Genomic DNA, 17,356 nt, shown 5'->3' with positions numbered 1-17,356 from the left:
ACATGCCCATGACAAGAAGCATATGAAAACATGGCCAAATGTTAACTATAGCATTTAGTACCCACCAACCCCTCAAGTTCCCTAAGACACGATGTCTTGATCTCCACTTGTGGCCTGAAGCATATATTATGGTTTAAGATGCCACAGAATTTGCAACAAGCCAGATCTTTTGTCTTTGTAGCCAGGCTTTCTGTGACAGTTTGAGTCCTGAAATAGTAGTTTATTGCTGCTTTGGGTCTAAAGGATGCACTTATTCTGAGGAATTATATATGGATCTGTATGATTCTGGTTGGTACCCTCCTAGACAACCTCTTGAGGTCCCTTCTAGCCTCAATGCTTCTGTGTTTTCCTGGCATAGTGGGCAAGATTTTTTTTTTTTTTTTTTGCAACTGAGAAATTGCATGTTTAAAATTTACACTAAGAAACCACTAAGGATTCAATATTAAGCACTCAAAAGCTACATAATAGCAGAATTCTGGTGTACAGTTTTACTGCATTGTGATAACCATCCTCAATAACACATGAAGTAACCACTCCTGTCTTATTCAAGGCAAAGTGGAGCTGGTGAAAGCCAGGTCTGTGGAAACAGCTGGAGACTCTTGTCTCATTTGCTGCAGAATGAGCAGTAATCAGAAAGGGACTGTCAAGAAACGATGGTCTTGTTCAGACAGCGAATAGAGCCCTAAAAACCTCTTATCCATTTCAGCCCCTGCTATGGAATACCTACTTAGGGCGTGAAAGTCACTTGAATCATATCTATTAAAGGTTACTAATATTATATTCTATTCTCTGTGGCATTTTTAACTACAGCTGGAGCCACTGGGAGCTTGGCTTTGATCATACTCAAGTGCTGTAAATGCTGAGCTGGGTGTGGAGTGTTTCTTGTTAATCACCTATCACTACTAAATGCCTTAGACACTAAAATATTTTTGTTAATTTACCATTTGTAAAACAGGTAAACCAGTACTTTTTAACTTGACAAGAATGTTATGTAAATGCATTACCAATGCCTACAAAGAACTTCAATATTACAATAATGAATATCATGGGAAATTCCATGAGCAAATTAAAAATTTTATGTTCACAATAGGGTTTAAACACTGTGCATCAGGAAAGGTATGACACTGAATTATGGAGAGGAAGTTATACTAGCGGTATATTAGACCCTACCTGTCCCTGGTATACAGGGCTACATTCCCAGTCCAAGTTGACAAAGGGCAAGTGTCTCTTTTTCAGACCTTCAACAGAGCAGTAATCAGTACTCGCAAAGCTGCAGCACAAGCTTTAAGCCAATTCCACTGAAATGTTTAGCTGTGAAATAGTTTTATTCAAAATCAAGATTTGGTTCCAGAACAAGACCTTTGTAAAAAGACTGCTGTAAATTCACAGTTATTGTCCCAGGCTGTCTGGCTACAGCTTTATACTTCTCTGTGTTTAGAAAGGCTAGAAGTACAGTTATTTTAAATAAGACTTTGGAACATATTTGCAGAATGTGCTCTGGCTTTAGGGGTCAGTGTACTCTGCAGCAAGCTCTCTGACTTTGAAAAAATCCGTGTCCCTACTTAGAGGTCTCTCAGCAAAAGATTGTTACACTTCCAACTACAATTTGAACACCACCGGACAAAGAATAAAATCAAGTTTTTCCCTCTATTGAACCCTGTGGCATTTAGAAACACTGTTCTAGAAAAGGCCCTAATTACCTCGTCACCTAATTACCTCACTATAAAAAGCTTAATGTAATTCCCAAGGAATGTACAAATCCGTGGAAACAAACAATAAACAACATAAATAAACATCCTTTCCCACTTTACCAATGTAGCTGATGTTGCACTGCAATGAACAGCATGCAATGTTCATTTCTAATAAACATTGAGAATAAAAAATACCATAAGGGCAATTTTTCTCTGTGCTTTTGCTTTTGGCTCTGTATAGCCCCTTAACACTTAGGAGCAGTAAGGCTGTACAATATCCTGCAGCACTTCTTGATGACATTCAAAGGTGATTCTTTTGACTTCGTACTTGCAAACTAATTTAATCTAAGTGTGCTTATACAGTGGAAATCTCAGGAAGAAAATACTTACAATTTTGTGGGCTAGTGAATATGTGTATCTTCAGCATGCAAACTTTAAGAATACATCACTCAGTGTTTTTCTTTGAAGAACAGTATATATATGATACAGCTGCATGTTTTCCAAGTAGTAACAAGAAAAACAGACTATGTGCAGTATAACCAGGGCTAGAGCAAACGTTCCTATCCTTTAAAAAAGAAATTAAGACTCTCTAGTTTGATAACTCTAGTGGATTTATTATTAAACCTATTAGTAGATTTATTAATGCATCTATCATGGCGGACCTTCAAAACACTGCAAGCCAGAATCCTCTACGCTTTATTTGTTCTGTTTTACAAGGAAAACCTGGATTAAAGTGATCGCTTCTTTTTCTGTATTCATAGGAAGGTAGAAAAGTTGATACCATTTTGCTAACAGTCACTGCCAATATCCTGTTATTCAATCCCTCTTATCCATTCCCAAGTACACCTTCTACAATAAAAATTATATTACTAAAATTACAAATCACCTTTGGCCAAAGTTGATTTCTTGTCTCCTGGAAAACAACAACAGTGAAGAAAACAAGACATTTGGGACATTCAAAATTTCATCTTCATCTACCTACATTTGCAGTCCTTCTGGTTTTTGGCAAGTTCAAAGCCAGGTCTACATTCACAGGCAACCCCACCTTTGGGCGTCTCCCGGCAGATGTGTGCACACCCATGATCTTTGTTCATACAGTTCATACCCTCTATAAAAAAAAAGAACAAAAAATGGAAAATATTAGTACTGAAATAAATTTACAAACTAATTATATACATGCAGTTCTACAGTAATTTCAATTGTAATTTTCATCTTGCCTCTGAACTGCGTTCCACAAGGCAAAAGAATGCAGCTGAAAAGAGGCATACAATCAACAAAACAGTGTGAAAAAGGACAAACCTCCTCTCAGGCAAATACAGTAAGTACTACTGTGGAATATAGGGTGTCTCTGGTGCATATGGAAACACTGGACTTGTGATCTCCCAATTCCATATCCATATTCTAATCTTTCATGAAAATATAATGGATTCAAAGGGTACTCCAGCAAGCTATTTGTCCTACAGATGATTATCAGAGTTGAATAACTGAGCTCACTGTGATTCACAGCCAACCTTCAGCAAACCTTATACCACTTTTCTCTATATTGAACAAAACATACCAGCTGTTCAAGCAACGTCCCAGTGCCACAGGTGGATTCCTGTTAATATTTATGCCAAGGAACAGTATCAACCATCTTTCTCTTAATCATCATAGGCCCCATTCTAGCTTTCTAAATCATGTAAATGATTTAGATACTGAATGAGCCTTACGCTCTTAGAGGCTTTCACTACTGAGTGAATTCAAATCCCACATATTCACAGAAATCTTGAACTCAGTCCTTATGGGTCAGCATCTAGCATTCCTTGTGTGAATGAAGGCTAGTTAGATTTGCATTACAAAGCCTTACCAGACTTCCCCTTGGATATCTGATATCTTGGATATCACGGCTTTATGATGAATTTGAACAGGAGTTTTTCTGCATACAGAATATTTTTTAATTGAACACAAATAAAAGGATTAGCATGTAACACAGCTAGTAAGAAACTCTGTACAAAATTCTGAGGAGGAAATGCCACAGAAAGTAAGTCAAAGATTTCCTCAGGCTGACAGATGCTACCAGCTTCAGGAGTTATTTGCACAGCTTGACTTTACCTCAGAAAGGTGTATAGGAGCAGAGCAATGAAAAACAGACATCATCACTTTGCCTGGGTGTTTTTGTACATCTCTCCTACAAAAATTATCATGATCTTGAATCTCACAGCCTATGAAAAGCAACATCATAGACAACATATATATTTCTCTCTTCTAAATGCCCTTCTACGTTAGCCTTGAGTTTAAAATATGCCAAAGCACAAAATAAGTTATTCTCTGTAAACTGAAGCCTGGACAACAGATGCTATTGGATTATATAATACATGTCATGCCATGCCGTGCCATGCCGTGCCATGCTATGCTATGCTATGCTATGCTATACCATACTACACTATACTATACATTGAAGTGAAGTATGAATATTTTCTTTGGCTGAACAGATATGAGAAACCTAAGAATGGTCTTTTTTGAAGGTTTTGAGGCATTTTATAATCTCTTTCTCTCCACTTCTCCCAACAAAGGATTTCAGACACAATGTGCTTGACAAACTGCATTCCTGTGCACTGTGCTATGTTCAGCAAAGGATCTGGTAAAGATAACACATGCCTGATCGAGTCACACTGCTGAGGCAATGAGAAGAGAAGAATCAGACAGATGAAAGAACATATTTAATAGCCCAGAAGTGTAATGAAGCAAGTGGTTTTCAGTGTTTACTTACAGATACTGAATATCTACCATAGTTAAAATTACTTAGGAAGACAGACATTGCACACCACTAAAAATATCAGGAGAAATAAAAAATGAGAATTATAACATTCTGAAACAGAAGCGAAAGACAAAGCAGAGCTTTATGCTGATATTTGTGTGTAAAACCACAAGATTTCAGATATTTTATTAATCACTGCAGTGATTCAGATGCATTCATCAGGTATTTGGAGCTGCAGAACAACTATTTCAGTTCCGTGTTTAGCTCGAGAAGAACACCACAGAAATCTCCTAAGCCTGAGGACCATTATTTCAGAAAATACAAGTTTTTCTGATGGAATGAAAGACCGTTATTTTTCAGTCAAAACCAAGAACTTGTCCACAGTGAAACTTCCCATTTGTATTTTAGTATTTTTCCAAAATTTTACGAAAAAAAACCTAAACAAAATTTTGTTTTGGCCTGAAAAAAAAATTAAATAAAAATGCAGCAAATAAATGCTTCGGTTTGTTTTAAAATGTAATCTAAAATTAGTGTTAATTGCAAATAATTTTAATCATGCCAAATTTTACTTTTTCAGCAAATGCAGTATTTGGCCAGATATCTTCTATCTCGATCTACATACACAAGTGATTTATGAATCTTTGTTGATACACAGATTGAATTTTTGTAAACTGATTCTTCAGACAATACTGAACTTTTTATGATACAATATATAAATCACACTGAAAAGTACAAATATCTGCTAAATATGTCCCAAACACTAGTGTAGTTGCTTTACAAATGCATTCAAATGGGAGAGAAAAACACTCCTAAAATGACCTTGTTCAGTATTGTCCTTAGCAGGACGTGGTCTAGACTCTAAAATGAACTAGAAATGCATAAAATGTCACACATATTTTCCTATACTGGAAGTGGATGGAGTGCACTGCAAGTAGTAAAACAGCTGGCCTGCTGATGGCACACCACTCTGCTATAACAGAAGCAGTGAAATGTCTGAGTTATCATCTCCCTTCACTATTCCATCCCAAGAACAAAAGTTATGCCTTACTTTAGTTAATGTTTAGCAGCCACCTAATGTGCACATGGTTTTTATTTAAGGAACAAAGAGTGTGAATAACAGGGTGGAAAAAAAAATCCCCTGATGTTAGAGGGGTATGTTTCTTAAGCACCTCAGTGTCTGCCTTGGTATTCAGTCTCCCTCAGCCCCAGGACAACAGGCAACCCAAAGGGGAGGCAGGCAGCTTGCTTCCAGACCCACTGGCACTGCCATGTGCAGGCAGCCAGCAGATTTCTCTCCCCAGTGATGGGCAGTGCACGGCAAAAATGCTGTGTTCCCTCTGGGGGTAACTGCACAATCAAGGCCAAACAACTTTATTTGTAGAGATGAGTGGGAAAGTAGTCATTCTGGAAAAAAACACAATCATGGAAGAACTGGATGGGATTCTGCTGCTAATTTAAATGTGATTTGAGTTTTTCTCTTAATCACCACAAGACCCAGCTGAGCAGAGGGATGCCAGTACTAAGAGGAACGCCCTGTGCTTCACATATTGCTCCTTCTTATTGCTGACCAATGTAATGCAGAAGTAAGCAAGAGAGGGGAAACACCTACAGCATTATTCTACACCTATAGCATTATTCTAGGCCACTGCCAAGATAGTACAGAATTATGCCCACAGCAGTTTAACCAGTATGTTGTGTGACCTGGGCAAAATATTGGACAATGAATCTCCCACCTGAGCCTTAACCAGAAAGTATTTGCAGAACTAAGTCTTTTAACACACAGCTTTGTGTGCCCCACCTCTCTCCTGTCCTGTGTGTAGATGCATCACTTTGGGTTTGAACACAAGGAGTTGTTCCCAGTCTCTTCTCTTGATTTTTGCAGTTAACTTCTGCACCTTCTAGAACAGATATCACTGTGGATCACATGAAAAAAACATGGTTCCCAAATCAAGGGAAAGACTAAGTGTCGATAAAAGAGAAGTGTTGATAAAAAAGAAGACCAAAAAATCCTTACTTTCTTGTCATGACACTAAAACGTCCCACGTTGAAAGGTTCTAGGCTTTTCTGGTTAACTGTTAATAAAAGCAGTATCTTAATTTAATATACTGCTACTTGAGGTAGTCTCTAAAGCCTAGCACAACAATGGGTGCGTGTTCTCTTTGGCAGTGCTGGCAGACTGTAAAGTAAAATAAACTTTACAAACACACACATTCTTAGAAAAGTCATCTTACAAAAAGACAGCAAAACCAAACCCAATGGGAAATATATTATACACAGGAAAAGAAATGCCACTTAAGAAAGGAAAACACTAATTTAATTAAAGTAAATCCTCTCTCGGCATTTCAGATATGACTTGAGAAACTCTCTCCTATTGCACTCCTGGATTTTTTCTGACTTTCAGTTACAAAAGATTGTTCATGGGACAGTGGCAGACATTGTTATATGACCTAAAACCCACATTCATTTTTGTTTTTGGCCCAGGAGAGATTTGAGTGTGAGTCTACTACATTGATCCAGTCTGCCACCTAGTTATCACAAATCTCTTAATAGTGCTGTTCTGCAAAATGTTCAGTCTGATACAATGACCTTTTCATTGTATTATACTCTAAAAATCTTTTCAGCTCAACGGCTCTGAATGTGCTTAAATCAGGCTGACTGTGACAAGTAATGTACTGATCAGCCTTTATTTTTCATTAACACTGCCTGTTCTCATCTTAATTAAGACTTCTAGCAATTATTTCACTCTGTGGTTCATCATGACAGTTGGACTTCATGATCTTAGAGTTCTTTTCCAATCTTAATGATTCTATGATTCTATATATGCTTATATTATCCTCTATGTTGTCATAATTTCACTTATTTTGTATATTGCTACTGTTTTTATAACTTCCAAATAAACATGCTGATTCCAAACACAAGCTGAAAAAAAGACCACTTTAAACTGCACTGAAGATATAATAGAGTAATAACTTTTAAAATATTGTCAGAGAATATGTGTCTGAATGTGGTAAGAAAATGCAAGAAATCCTGAATGTAACCCATATACACTGACACGCACAGTAGTATGTGAATCACGTATACTCAGTTCTCAGAACTATATAATTGGATTCTCTTTTTTGTTAAGTTAATTTTAGCACTAGGTACACAGTGAAACCTCTTACTACGGTTGCACCATTATTTAACAAAAAACTCCACAATCTTACAAAAAAATAATTGAAAAAGTTGTAGACATGACTTATGAAATTCAGACATCACATATGATTCCATTCTAGTTACTTCTAAAAGAGTCAAAAGACATCAAATATAAGTTATATGCAAGTTATTGGATTGCTAAACTCAGATAAGCCACACTGCTTCATTATTTTTGAACTGTCTTACACATTTTTTATGAACATACTCAGTATTTAAAGTAAAGTATAAATCTTTATAACACAAAACCCAAGCAGTTGTTGTGACTACTTTCTCTCCATCAGTCTTAGTTACAGGGGATAATTACTTCTGCTTGAGTAGGGGATCCATGTGTTGCTACAAAACTGCTACCAGTGATATCCAGGACTTCCTGGACTTTTCTCTTTTAGAGAACTGCTAATTTCAGTAATGACAGAGTTCAACTGTATCAGGATCAGTTGATACAGTTCAACAGTATCTGTGTGTATTATATACCATAGCAAAATATAATAATACCAAACATATTGTAAATATAATAACTATAAAGTAAGAAACAATTTAGCATGAAATACAAGATCTGTTAATCACCTGTCAATCACCACTTATGGATCATTCTCTCAATGCCTGGTGTAGAAAGAAGTAGATACATCTTCAGTAGAAGAAGAGAGGAAACAAGCATTCTCATTTCAGTTGTTTACTAGACTATTAACACAGTGGAATTCTGTTTGTTTGCTTGTTTTCTTTTTAAAAATTCATGTGATAAACTACAGCACTACAATAAAACACACTGGTCAGTGCCCAAGCAGTTCTATAGACTGACAGAGATAACTCCCCTCCCAGGTATTTTGTTTTGCTCTCTTTAGCAACAGAGGCCAAAAAAAACACATTAAGTTTCTGATGGAAACAGGAAAATGACGTTAGTGGAAGTGCAGGATGTTTCAAGCCAAATGTTACATTATGCATATACATTTTGGTCATACAAACGCAGCTAGATGGTTCACTGTCCAAGAAAAGCATACTGCTTTTCGGCTGGCTCGTGGAAAGCAGCTCCCCATCGATACCTATGAGTGTCCCTGCTTTCGAAAGCCTTTTAACTCCAGCATCTTCTGTGCTTCACAGGTGAAGAAAAGCAACATTTGGCTAAAACCCACCCAATTATAGTCAACACAAACATATAGTCAGATCTTAGCTCCATTGAAGCTGAAGGATTGTCTCCCAAAAGCATGGATCTGACCTTCACTTTTATGCTGCACCTTTACGTCAGATCCTCTGGACATTTCTGGCTCACTAAGAAGGGCCTCATGCTGGGACATGAAGAATGCGCTTGGCTTCTCTGAGAGAGGCTAAGATGGTCTCATACTGAAGGAAAATTTGTCTTCACATGAGGATAAAACAACCCTGCCAAGATTGTTTTCTTCAGCAAGAAAATGCAGGAGAAAACTGATTGGTTGAGGCAGCTACACATCCTCAGCAGACCACAACATCACGGATACAAAGCATCCACCTAGGAACAGACAACTAGAGCTTAGTGGGAATCCTCAAACAGGGCAGGCTGTGAATGTAATAATCTATGTCATGGTCTAACATTTTTCATATTCTTAACTGAATAAACACAAGACTTTCTTTCCATCTTCATTCCTGAAATAAGTTTCTTGGTTCTGCCTAAAGCTTTAGGAAAATACAGTTGTTTCGGTGACTACAACTTACCCCAACAGAGGGTGAAAAAAAAAAAAAGAAAACAAAACAAATAAAACAGGAAAACTGACCCAAGGAAACAGAATTCTACACTACTAAGTAGGTTGGCCAGAGAAATCCTAGACAAGAAAACAGCTGCTGTTTTCTAAACAGTTACTAAAGAAACAAATTCAAGTTCCTTTAGCAATTACATGTGTTCTAAGTTTGGATATAAAACGTGCTTAGGGACTGCATCTTCAGCAGGCAGGTTTGCAGCCTGGTCTCTGACAAAATACTCCTGCTCTGTGTGTCAGCCAGAAAACCACGTGTCATCCAGCCCTGAACAGAGGTTTTGTCTTAAGATTTAGAAACAGGCATGGGTCAGAAATGCAACTTCATTCTGTCAGCAGTAAAACCAAAGATTTGCACTTCTGAAAATGTACTGCTAGAATTTCAGAAAAGAGGACAAAAAGATTAAATGAACAATGGGAGTAAAAGGATCAAGTTTAATTTAGTATAAAAACTATGCATGTAGGGAAAGGAAATAGATTAAAAAAAATCCAGAAATTTTCAGTAATTCCTTTAGGACCAGGAGCAGAAAGTAAGGAAGACTGGCTGAAATCCAGCCCAGGTTGGTTGTGACCAACTTGTGATCGTGTGATAGCTATTTGGTGGATCATACAAAAGACGTCTGGCCATCTCAGTCTGTTACCAACATTGCAGAGGTACTGATAGAAGCTGGTGCTAACTGAAACCCCTTCCAATAATCTTTGTTGCCTTCTTACAAGCAGATATGGTTTATCTCTAACTAAATTCAGGAAGATAGCTCAGGGAACACCTGGTACTGCTGCTCTGGCAGAACCAAGGCTGTCAGTCTCTGTCAGTGTCTAGCTGGCACCTGACATTACCACTGATTTCACATAAAGGGAAGGGGAAGAGAAAGATAAGGACAGGAAACAAAAAGGATAAGGACAGGAAACAAAAGCAAAACAAAACACAGCCAACACTACTATAATCTGCTTTTACTTTTGCTTCATCTTTAAACTGCAATCCTTTAAATGGCAAAGCAAAGTCAAAGAAAAGGTTGGTTTTCAGGGTGTCACTGCCACACAAGTCCATTGGCAGATAGGAGTGACCCTGAGGGCAGACAAAGCCATGCAGGAGGCACAGGAGATAAATGAGCTTTCTCCATTTGAGTCTTCACCACTACTGTCCCCCTTGTTGGTGGGAGCTTATAAACCTTGAGTAGTTCCGATATCCTGCCCCCCAGAGATGTGGTGCTACAGCAGAGCTAGCAAATGACAACGTCATCAAGACATGCTTGAGTACCCTCAGATGGGTAGGAGTTCAGTAACTACAAAAAAGTCCCAAGTTATCACGAAAATGAGAAACTCCCAGGTTATTTTTGAAAATACTAGGCCTTTGAGCCTCACAGCATACTAGAGATATGAAAACCTGTCTTGCTCTTTCCTGAAAGGTTCTCTCTAGGGATAAAATGTACCTATTTATAACATGGGAAAATTGTAGAGCATTAGACCAGACAACATCAAGAAAATGTTTTTTTTCCTCCTTGGTCACAGGAAAACCTCAGTATTTAAACAAAAATTCTTGACCTACCAAGTTAAACTTCTCAAAAAGATGTTGCAAAGTTTTTAGTCCTCCAATAAAAAGACTTAAAATAATCTCAGAAAAAGACACTTTCCACAAATATAAACAAGTGACTTAACTTAAAACACAATTTTTCATTACTGTTTCATGAGCTGGTTTCATGAACTGGGTCTAACCAAAGTTTAAATTGTTACAGTATCAATTGTGAAAAGATAAGGCAAGGATTGGCTGATGAGATTATAAAAAAAACCGTAAAATCTTGTATTTTCCTTCTGAAATCTGCACAGTTGATGTGAGACAGACCTGGTTTCCACAAAGACATATTTCTAATGAAATATTTTAAAAATAAGTATTTCAAGGTCATTTTTTTCAAGCACATAGCATATATCCAAATAGATACAACAACAGTAACTATTTCAACACCACTTTTCTTTGCAGGAACTCCTTCGCATCCCAAACCCTCCCCAGGAAAATTTCATAACTTCTTGCAACATCATCTAATTAAACATAAAATAAATATGCACTTGATCAGCATCTTTGGAAGCAAGAAGAGATATCTAAGCTTAGTTTTCGACCTGTATTTCAGAAAGCTGTGTAGTAAATAAACTTCACAAAGCAGCAGGATGAAATGGATTTTTCTTTTGGGTTCCTATTAAGGTTTAGCCAAGATGCTTCATTCTCCATGGAACCATGGAATAATGAAGGACCCTGGATGTATGTGAGGGTATACTTCAAACTTCAAGTGGAAGAATGACCTATGCAATGCCTATTTGGCACTGGGAATATTCTAACAACTCTCAAATTGCTTTTCAGGGAACTAAGAGTCTCCTGTGACCTCTGCCTACAGGCACTAACTTTCTAAGGCATACTAAAGCCCAGTTCAGACGATGTTGTCTGAAGAAATCTGATACTAATTTTGTTACTTCAGTAAGATTATCTTATTATGATGAACACAACACCTAAAGGCATCTCTAAGTGTTGATGGCTGGAAAAAGTTTCATATATGCAATAGACTTTGTACTATTTTCTTTTTACATAACAGAAAATACACTCTAGGACTAATTATATAGCATTAGTATATATATTCTATACTATTATAGAGATATGTATTGTTATATATGCACTAATTTAAGTAAATATTATAAATATTCGTAGTTATATATAATGCTATATGTACTAATGAATATATAACCTGTTTAAACCCCAAACTATGTTTTGCAAGAAAAGAAAAAAGTTTATTGCTCTACAGGTAAATATGGAGTAAAGGCCAAATTACTATTTTGTATCGGGCCTATAATTTTTTAGGACTAAACATGACCAAGATTCAAAATTCATTCTGTTATTTTGTTCCTTACAAAATAAAACACTGGCCATGATGTTAAGGAATCCACAGACTCGCCCCTGCACAGAAAGGACCATGTAGCGCAAAGATGGTCATGTTTCTCAAAGAAAAAGGGTAAATTAATAAAGTTTCTAGCCTTCTGTTCAGTTTTTTGGTGGTTGTTTCAGCTCTAGAAAGCTGAATGTGAAGAAACATCCATATGTAGCTGCATTATAGTCCCCAGAGCTTCAAATTTCCATCAGCATATTGACAGTAGGAGAACTCAATGATCTAAGTTATCATCCAACAACCAAAGAGCTGATTTCCACCAGCTGTGGTGACTTTCAGAAAAATTATATACAACCAAACCAAAAATTTTCACAGTATTTTTGAAACTACAGTTTCTCTCAAAAATGAGGTTGCGGGTATACTCAAGTAGTATGTTGTTTGCACACAACACAAGTTCTTTTTAGGTGCAAAGTCTTTTTGTGTTCAAACTTGAAGATTTGTACAGCCCTCTTCTATGCATCACTGTTGGGCAGGAAACAATTTGTTGCTTGGGGAAGTCAAATTGTAAGGTGTACACTAGGGTGCCAGAAACAGCACCACAGAGTGCAGAACAGATTTCAAACTTGTGTCCATTTCAATACATTCTCTTCTTTTTTATAAAAACACATACATATTTTACTGATGAATATCAGAGAAATAGAGTTAGCCAACTCAGAACTGCAGTGGAGGCCAAAAAAGAGTAAAAACATACTGTGTCTTAGAAAATGCTATTGCTTCTAAAATGTTATTCTAGCAAGACTATCAATACCTGAGGACAATGGAAGACAGAACATGACAGGCAAAATATATATTTGCAAACTGCCTTGTGAATTTTATTTCGTATCAGTATGTTTTAAGATGTGTGTAGTGGCTGGAGTAAAAGCTAAGTTATCTGGAGTGTTGTCATAAGTAACTAATTTTATAAGCTCAAAGTGTTTGGTTCCTCCATTCTCCTCTGTCTCTTGATTTATTTTTTAGTAGGTCTGGTGCTAGAGCGTATAAATTTCAAAATTCTTTCAAGTTCGGTTTTTTTTTTTTTTTTTGTCTTTCTGATCAAAGAAATATTTATGCATCCTTGCCACACTGTGTCTCTTTAAACTACTGGCTTTTTCAAAGTGGTTTTTTTTTTTTTACGCCATAATGTGATGTACACAGAGAGGTAAATGATGTCAGAATCCTTTCTGCCCTAAACCAGTCTGTAAATCTTCAGAAAAGCAAAGTTCATGGGTGCATTTAAAAGGGGCACAATCTGTTTTTGCTTAAAAGAAAGTCCCCCTTTTTTTGTGTGTGCAGAATAACAATGCCAGAATGTGTTATTCCAAAGAACTGTTGCCATGGTGATGCCATCAATAACATCATTTTCTGCATCCTTGTCCTTTAAGCACATAAGGAACGCAACAAGCATTGGTAAATGTGAAAAAAGAACAATTACCTTTTCTCTCTCAACAGCAGAGGAAGCCTTTTTTTTCACCTCATCAACAGAAAATTATGTAGAAAGGAATAATAAAGACTGTTACAAGAAGCACCAAGAAGCCTATTAGTGACAAAGGCTTTTTTTTACTTTCCATGAATAATTATAGCTCTTCAAGAAGAAATCAGCCCAGGCTAAGGACCCTTTGCAAGCTTTAGATGGTAAAACAAACATTTGACTATACAAGGATTTCCCTTTCATGTACCTTTCCAAGTAAAAACAACTAAAATCCAGAGTGAAACGGGAGAGAGAAAACCCAAAGCAACATCTGCTGCAATTAAATTTAAAGAATCCCACACATTCACCTGAAAGACTCATATCAAAAGCAAGTAGATTAGTGACAGAATCAATATAAATTTGAAGCCAGCAGGTTAAAGTTGCCTATAGTGGGAAAGTTTGGCTTTTTAAGTAGTATGATAACAGTAAGCTATTCTGATTTTGTATAAAAGGGGAAAACAGGATTTTAACACTAGACGTGTTACCAAACAGTAGTAAAACACTGTTAAGTTTAAAACCTCAAAATCCAAAGCAAAATGCTAGATACACTTACTACACAAAGCCAGTTTATAAATTAGCAAGAACACTTACTAATGCAAGATTCGACTGTAAAGACTTCTAAGAGTCATGTAACATATAATTCGGGAGCCCTTGTGAAACATTACACTTTTGTCCTGGGCTTGGTGGGCAATGTGCAAATGGGAGCTCTGAATGTGCTGCTTGGTGTTCCCTACACAAAGTGAAGGTCAACACATTGTGCAATAGCTTGTTTACATATCTTTTGGGTCTTTCCCTATATACCTCTACTAAGGGCAGAGGTTGAAGATGATGATGGGAAAATCTCTGGTTTCCTTCTCCTTGTCTCTAGGTGGTTAAAGGAACAAAAGTAAGAGAAAAGGGTGGAGGAAAGGAAGAAAGTAGTGACAAAATTTAAAGGTCATCAGAGCACGTGAGTTGGAGATGACAATAGGAGTTGGTAAGCTCAGACACATAACTTCTTATAGACTTAGCCTACAGGCTGACAGGGTTAATAACAGCAAGGATAAGTAGCAGAAAAACTTCATCAGGTTTAAAGCAGTAAACTAAGTTATTAAGATGATGAAATTCCAAACTCATTGAATGAGAATGGTCTATGAGTAAAAGGTAGCAAGGTAACAACTTAACCATATGGCTGCATTTACAATGGAAAGTCTGACCTAGCTAGGAAAGGGAATTAAAGATGTTTGAGTTCTTTTCCTGAACACATTATTCTCTGGCATTATCCTTTCTCACTACTTCTGTCTCTCCACCTCTAAAGTGAGAGATAATGCTTGCTCACTTTGGATAGCTCCTTCAGCTCTCCACTTGTTACTGTGGAAATCCTAAAGGAATTGTGAGCCAGTGAAGATGAACAACACGGGGAGATGGCAGGAACCAACTCTTTTCCTTTCTGTTTTAGAGCCTCTGCAAGGTATCAAAGTACTTCAGTATTTAATTCAGTTTAAATGCTAAAACTAAGTTCTCTTCCATGGAATAGACACATTTAAGGATTGTTTAGAAACCTCTGTTGAAAGGCTTTAACAAGGCAGCTAATAGGCTAGCCCACCTTATCTGAGGGGCTATTCTAGAAAATTCACTAGAAAACAAAAATTAGTGAAATTTTTTTCTCCTTATCCAAACATTACCCTTTATCTCTGAAGTCAAAGGAATAAAAGAAAAATTATTGGAAGTAAATGTTACGATTCCCTTCCCTCCTAGTTTGCCTGAGACTTCGCAAGAAAATGTCTACTTCTACAATTTCATAGCTGGACTCAAGAGGCTGAAAGCTGAATGGCAATTCCCAGTTTACCAGTCCGTCAGATCAACTCTCCTGCATGGTTGTCCAAACTAAACCAATGTTTTTGATGAATTGGTGAGAGTCTCTTGCAATCCTCTGAGATACTTTAAAGGCCATTGGAAGTTTATATGCCTAATTTATGAAGTAAGTATTAAAAGCGTACACGTGTTTTGTTAAGTAACAGTTTCTTAACTCTGTTGGACCATGTGACCGGAAGGATACGGTAGTTTTTATTACTTACAGGTTACCTCAGAATGCATGCAATACATAAGAGTCACTTGAATGTAAACAGAATCTTGCACAGATCTTTGAGAAAATCTTTAATTTTTATTCTGAAGAGATAAAAAAGCTTCTGAGATGAGACATTTCAAAAAGATATGCCACTGCTTACAATATTATTCTCTTCATCGGTAACTAAAAAAGAAAATCAAATTCCTTACAATAATCAGGCATCAGCTAAATCATTCTCTTTCTGTTCCCTGAATCCTCAGATGGAATTTCTTTCACTTGATCATGTAAAACTGTACTATTTTCCAAAGCAAAAGTAAGACATTATGTCAAAATTTAAATTCCCCTACACTAACATATTCTGAATACTAATGGTGCTTCTCAAAAGAGAACAATCTTTCCATTTTAGGGATGGTAGTAGAATGGAAACCTGAAGATGAACCCAGAAGCATGTCTTTGTGGCTATTTTAAAATTAATAAGACTTCCACTGTGGCAAAAGGCAGAATTTTTTGGTGACAGGAAAGCAAATGACATCCTGCCATACCACAATTAAAACTTTGGTTGTTTCCATGGACCCTGCAAGAATGCATCCACCTCTGTATCACCACCATTTCTACTTGAATGGGTGCATTTCCCCTGCACTTAATGAAAGTATTTTCTAAACGTTCTCAAAGATAGCACTCAAATGTTTTAGTGAAGTATTTCTGGCCACAACCTGCACAACAAAAGCTATCAAGTACGTCTTACAGCTGTACTTTTACCACCATGTGGGTTACAGGGTAAACTTTTTGTGACATGTCTTTGCTAAGGAACTTGCCAGATCCTTGGCTGAGAGAAACATGAAAGCTGTGAGTGTGTGGGCATTGCTCAGAGTGAGAAAGCAGACAACAGATGGGTCCTGGGGAAAAGGCAAAATAAGGACTAGACGGTCAGTCAGTCATTGCCACTGAGTCAGAGGATTTGGACAGATGCCAGTAGAGGACATGAGTAACGGTGCTGCCACACAGCATATAAGCAATCAGAAGAGAAGGTCTTGGGTCACAGACCCATGCTGGAGAATGAAAGCAAAGTTGATTTTTATGAAGTGCTGGAAGTGATGCCGTGCAGATTTGGAATACCGAAGGCAGTGTGCTGAACAGACCAGTAAGCCAAATTTCTTGAACCTAGAACAACAGCAAAAATATAACAGGAAAAAAAATGAACAGAAAGGACGGCAGACAGAGGAAGACAACAACTACAGCCTTCGGGCTTACCAGAAAAAGGTGTTCCACTCAGTTTTATTCCATGTTCCACAATGATATTATATGCCAATTGCTTACATGCCACTGAAGTTCTTGGCATGAGAATATGCATGTTTTCTAGCATATCTAATAGAACTTTGTGAGATAGCTTGATTTCATCTACCACCGTGTTTCCCACCACAGCTCTGTACAGCCAAGCTGCTTGTGGGGTGATATCAGACCAAAAAAAATTATGAGCACTCCCCTCTGCCACTGGCATAAGGACCATCATTATCAATACCCAGCAAAGTGTAACAATGGAAACTCTATATGTTCAGAAGCAAAGTACCAGGCAAACTCTTAGACTAAATCTGCG

General features: G+C 37.2%; 1 protein-coding gene across 5 annotated transcripts in view; it reads right to left on the bottom strand.

Annotated features, from left to right (window-relative positions):
- SCUBE1 (signal peptide, CUB domain and EGF like domain containing 1) overlaps nucleotides 1-17,356 on the bottom strand; it is a 205,502-nt gene that overhangs the window by 101,432 nt on the left and 86,714 nt on the right. For all 5 annotated transcript variants that reach the window (XM_054053837.1, XM_054053816.1, XM_054053822.1 and 2 more), the window contains exon 5: nucleotides 2,674-2,799. In XM_054053837.1, coding sequence (XP_053909812.1) covers nucleotides 2,674-2,799 — 126 coding nt within the window. The remainder of the gene's footprint in view (nucleotides 1-2,673; nucleotides 2,800-17,356) is intronic.

Source organism: Cuculus canorus, chromosome 1 (genome assembly GCF_017976375.1).
Source record: "Cuculus canorus isolate bCucCan1 chromosome 1, bCucCan1.pri, whole genome shotgun sequence".
NCBI classification, from domain to species: domain Eukaryota; kingdom Metazoa; phylum Chordata; class Aves; order Cuculiformes; family Cuculidae; genus Cuculus; species Cuculus canorus.
Note: the sequence above shows the minus strand (reverse complement) of the source record. Positions and strands in the feature narration are given on the sequence as shown.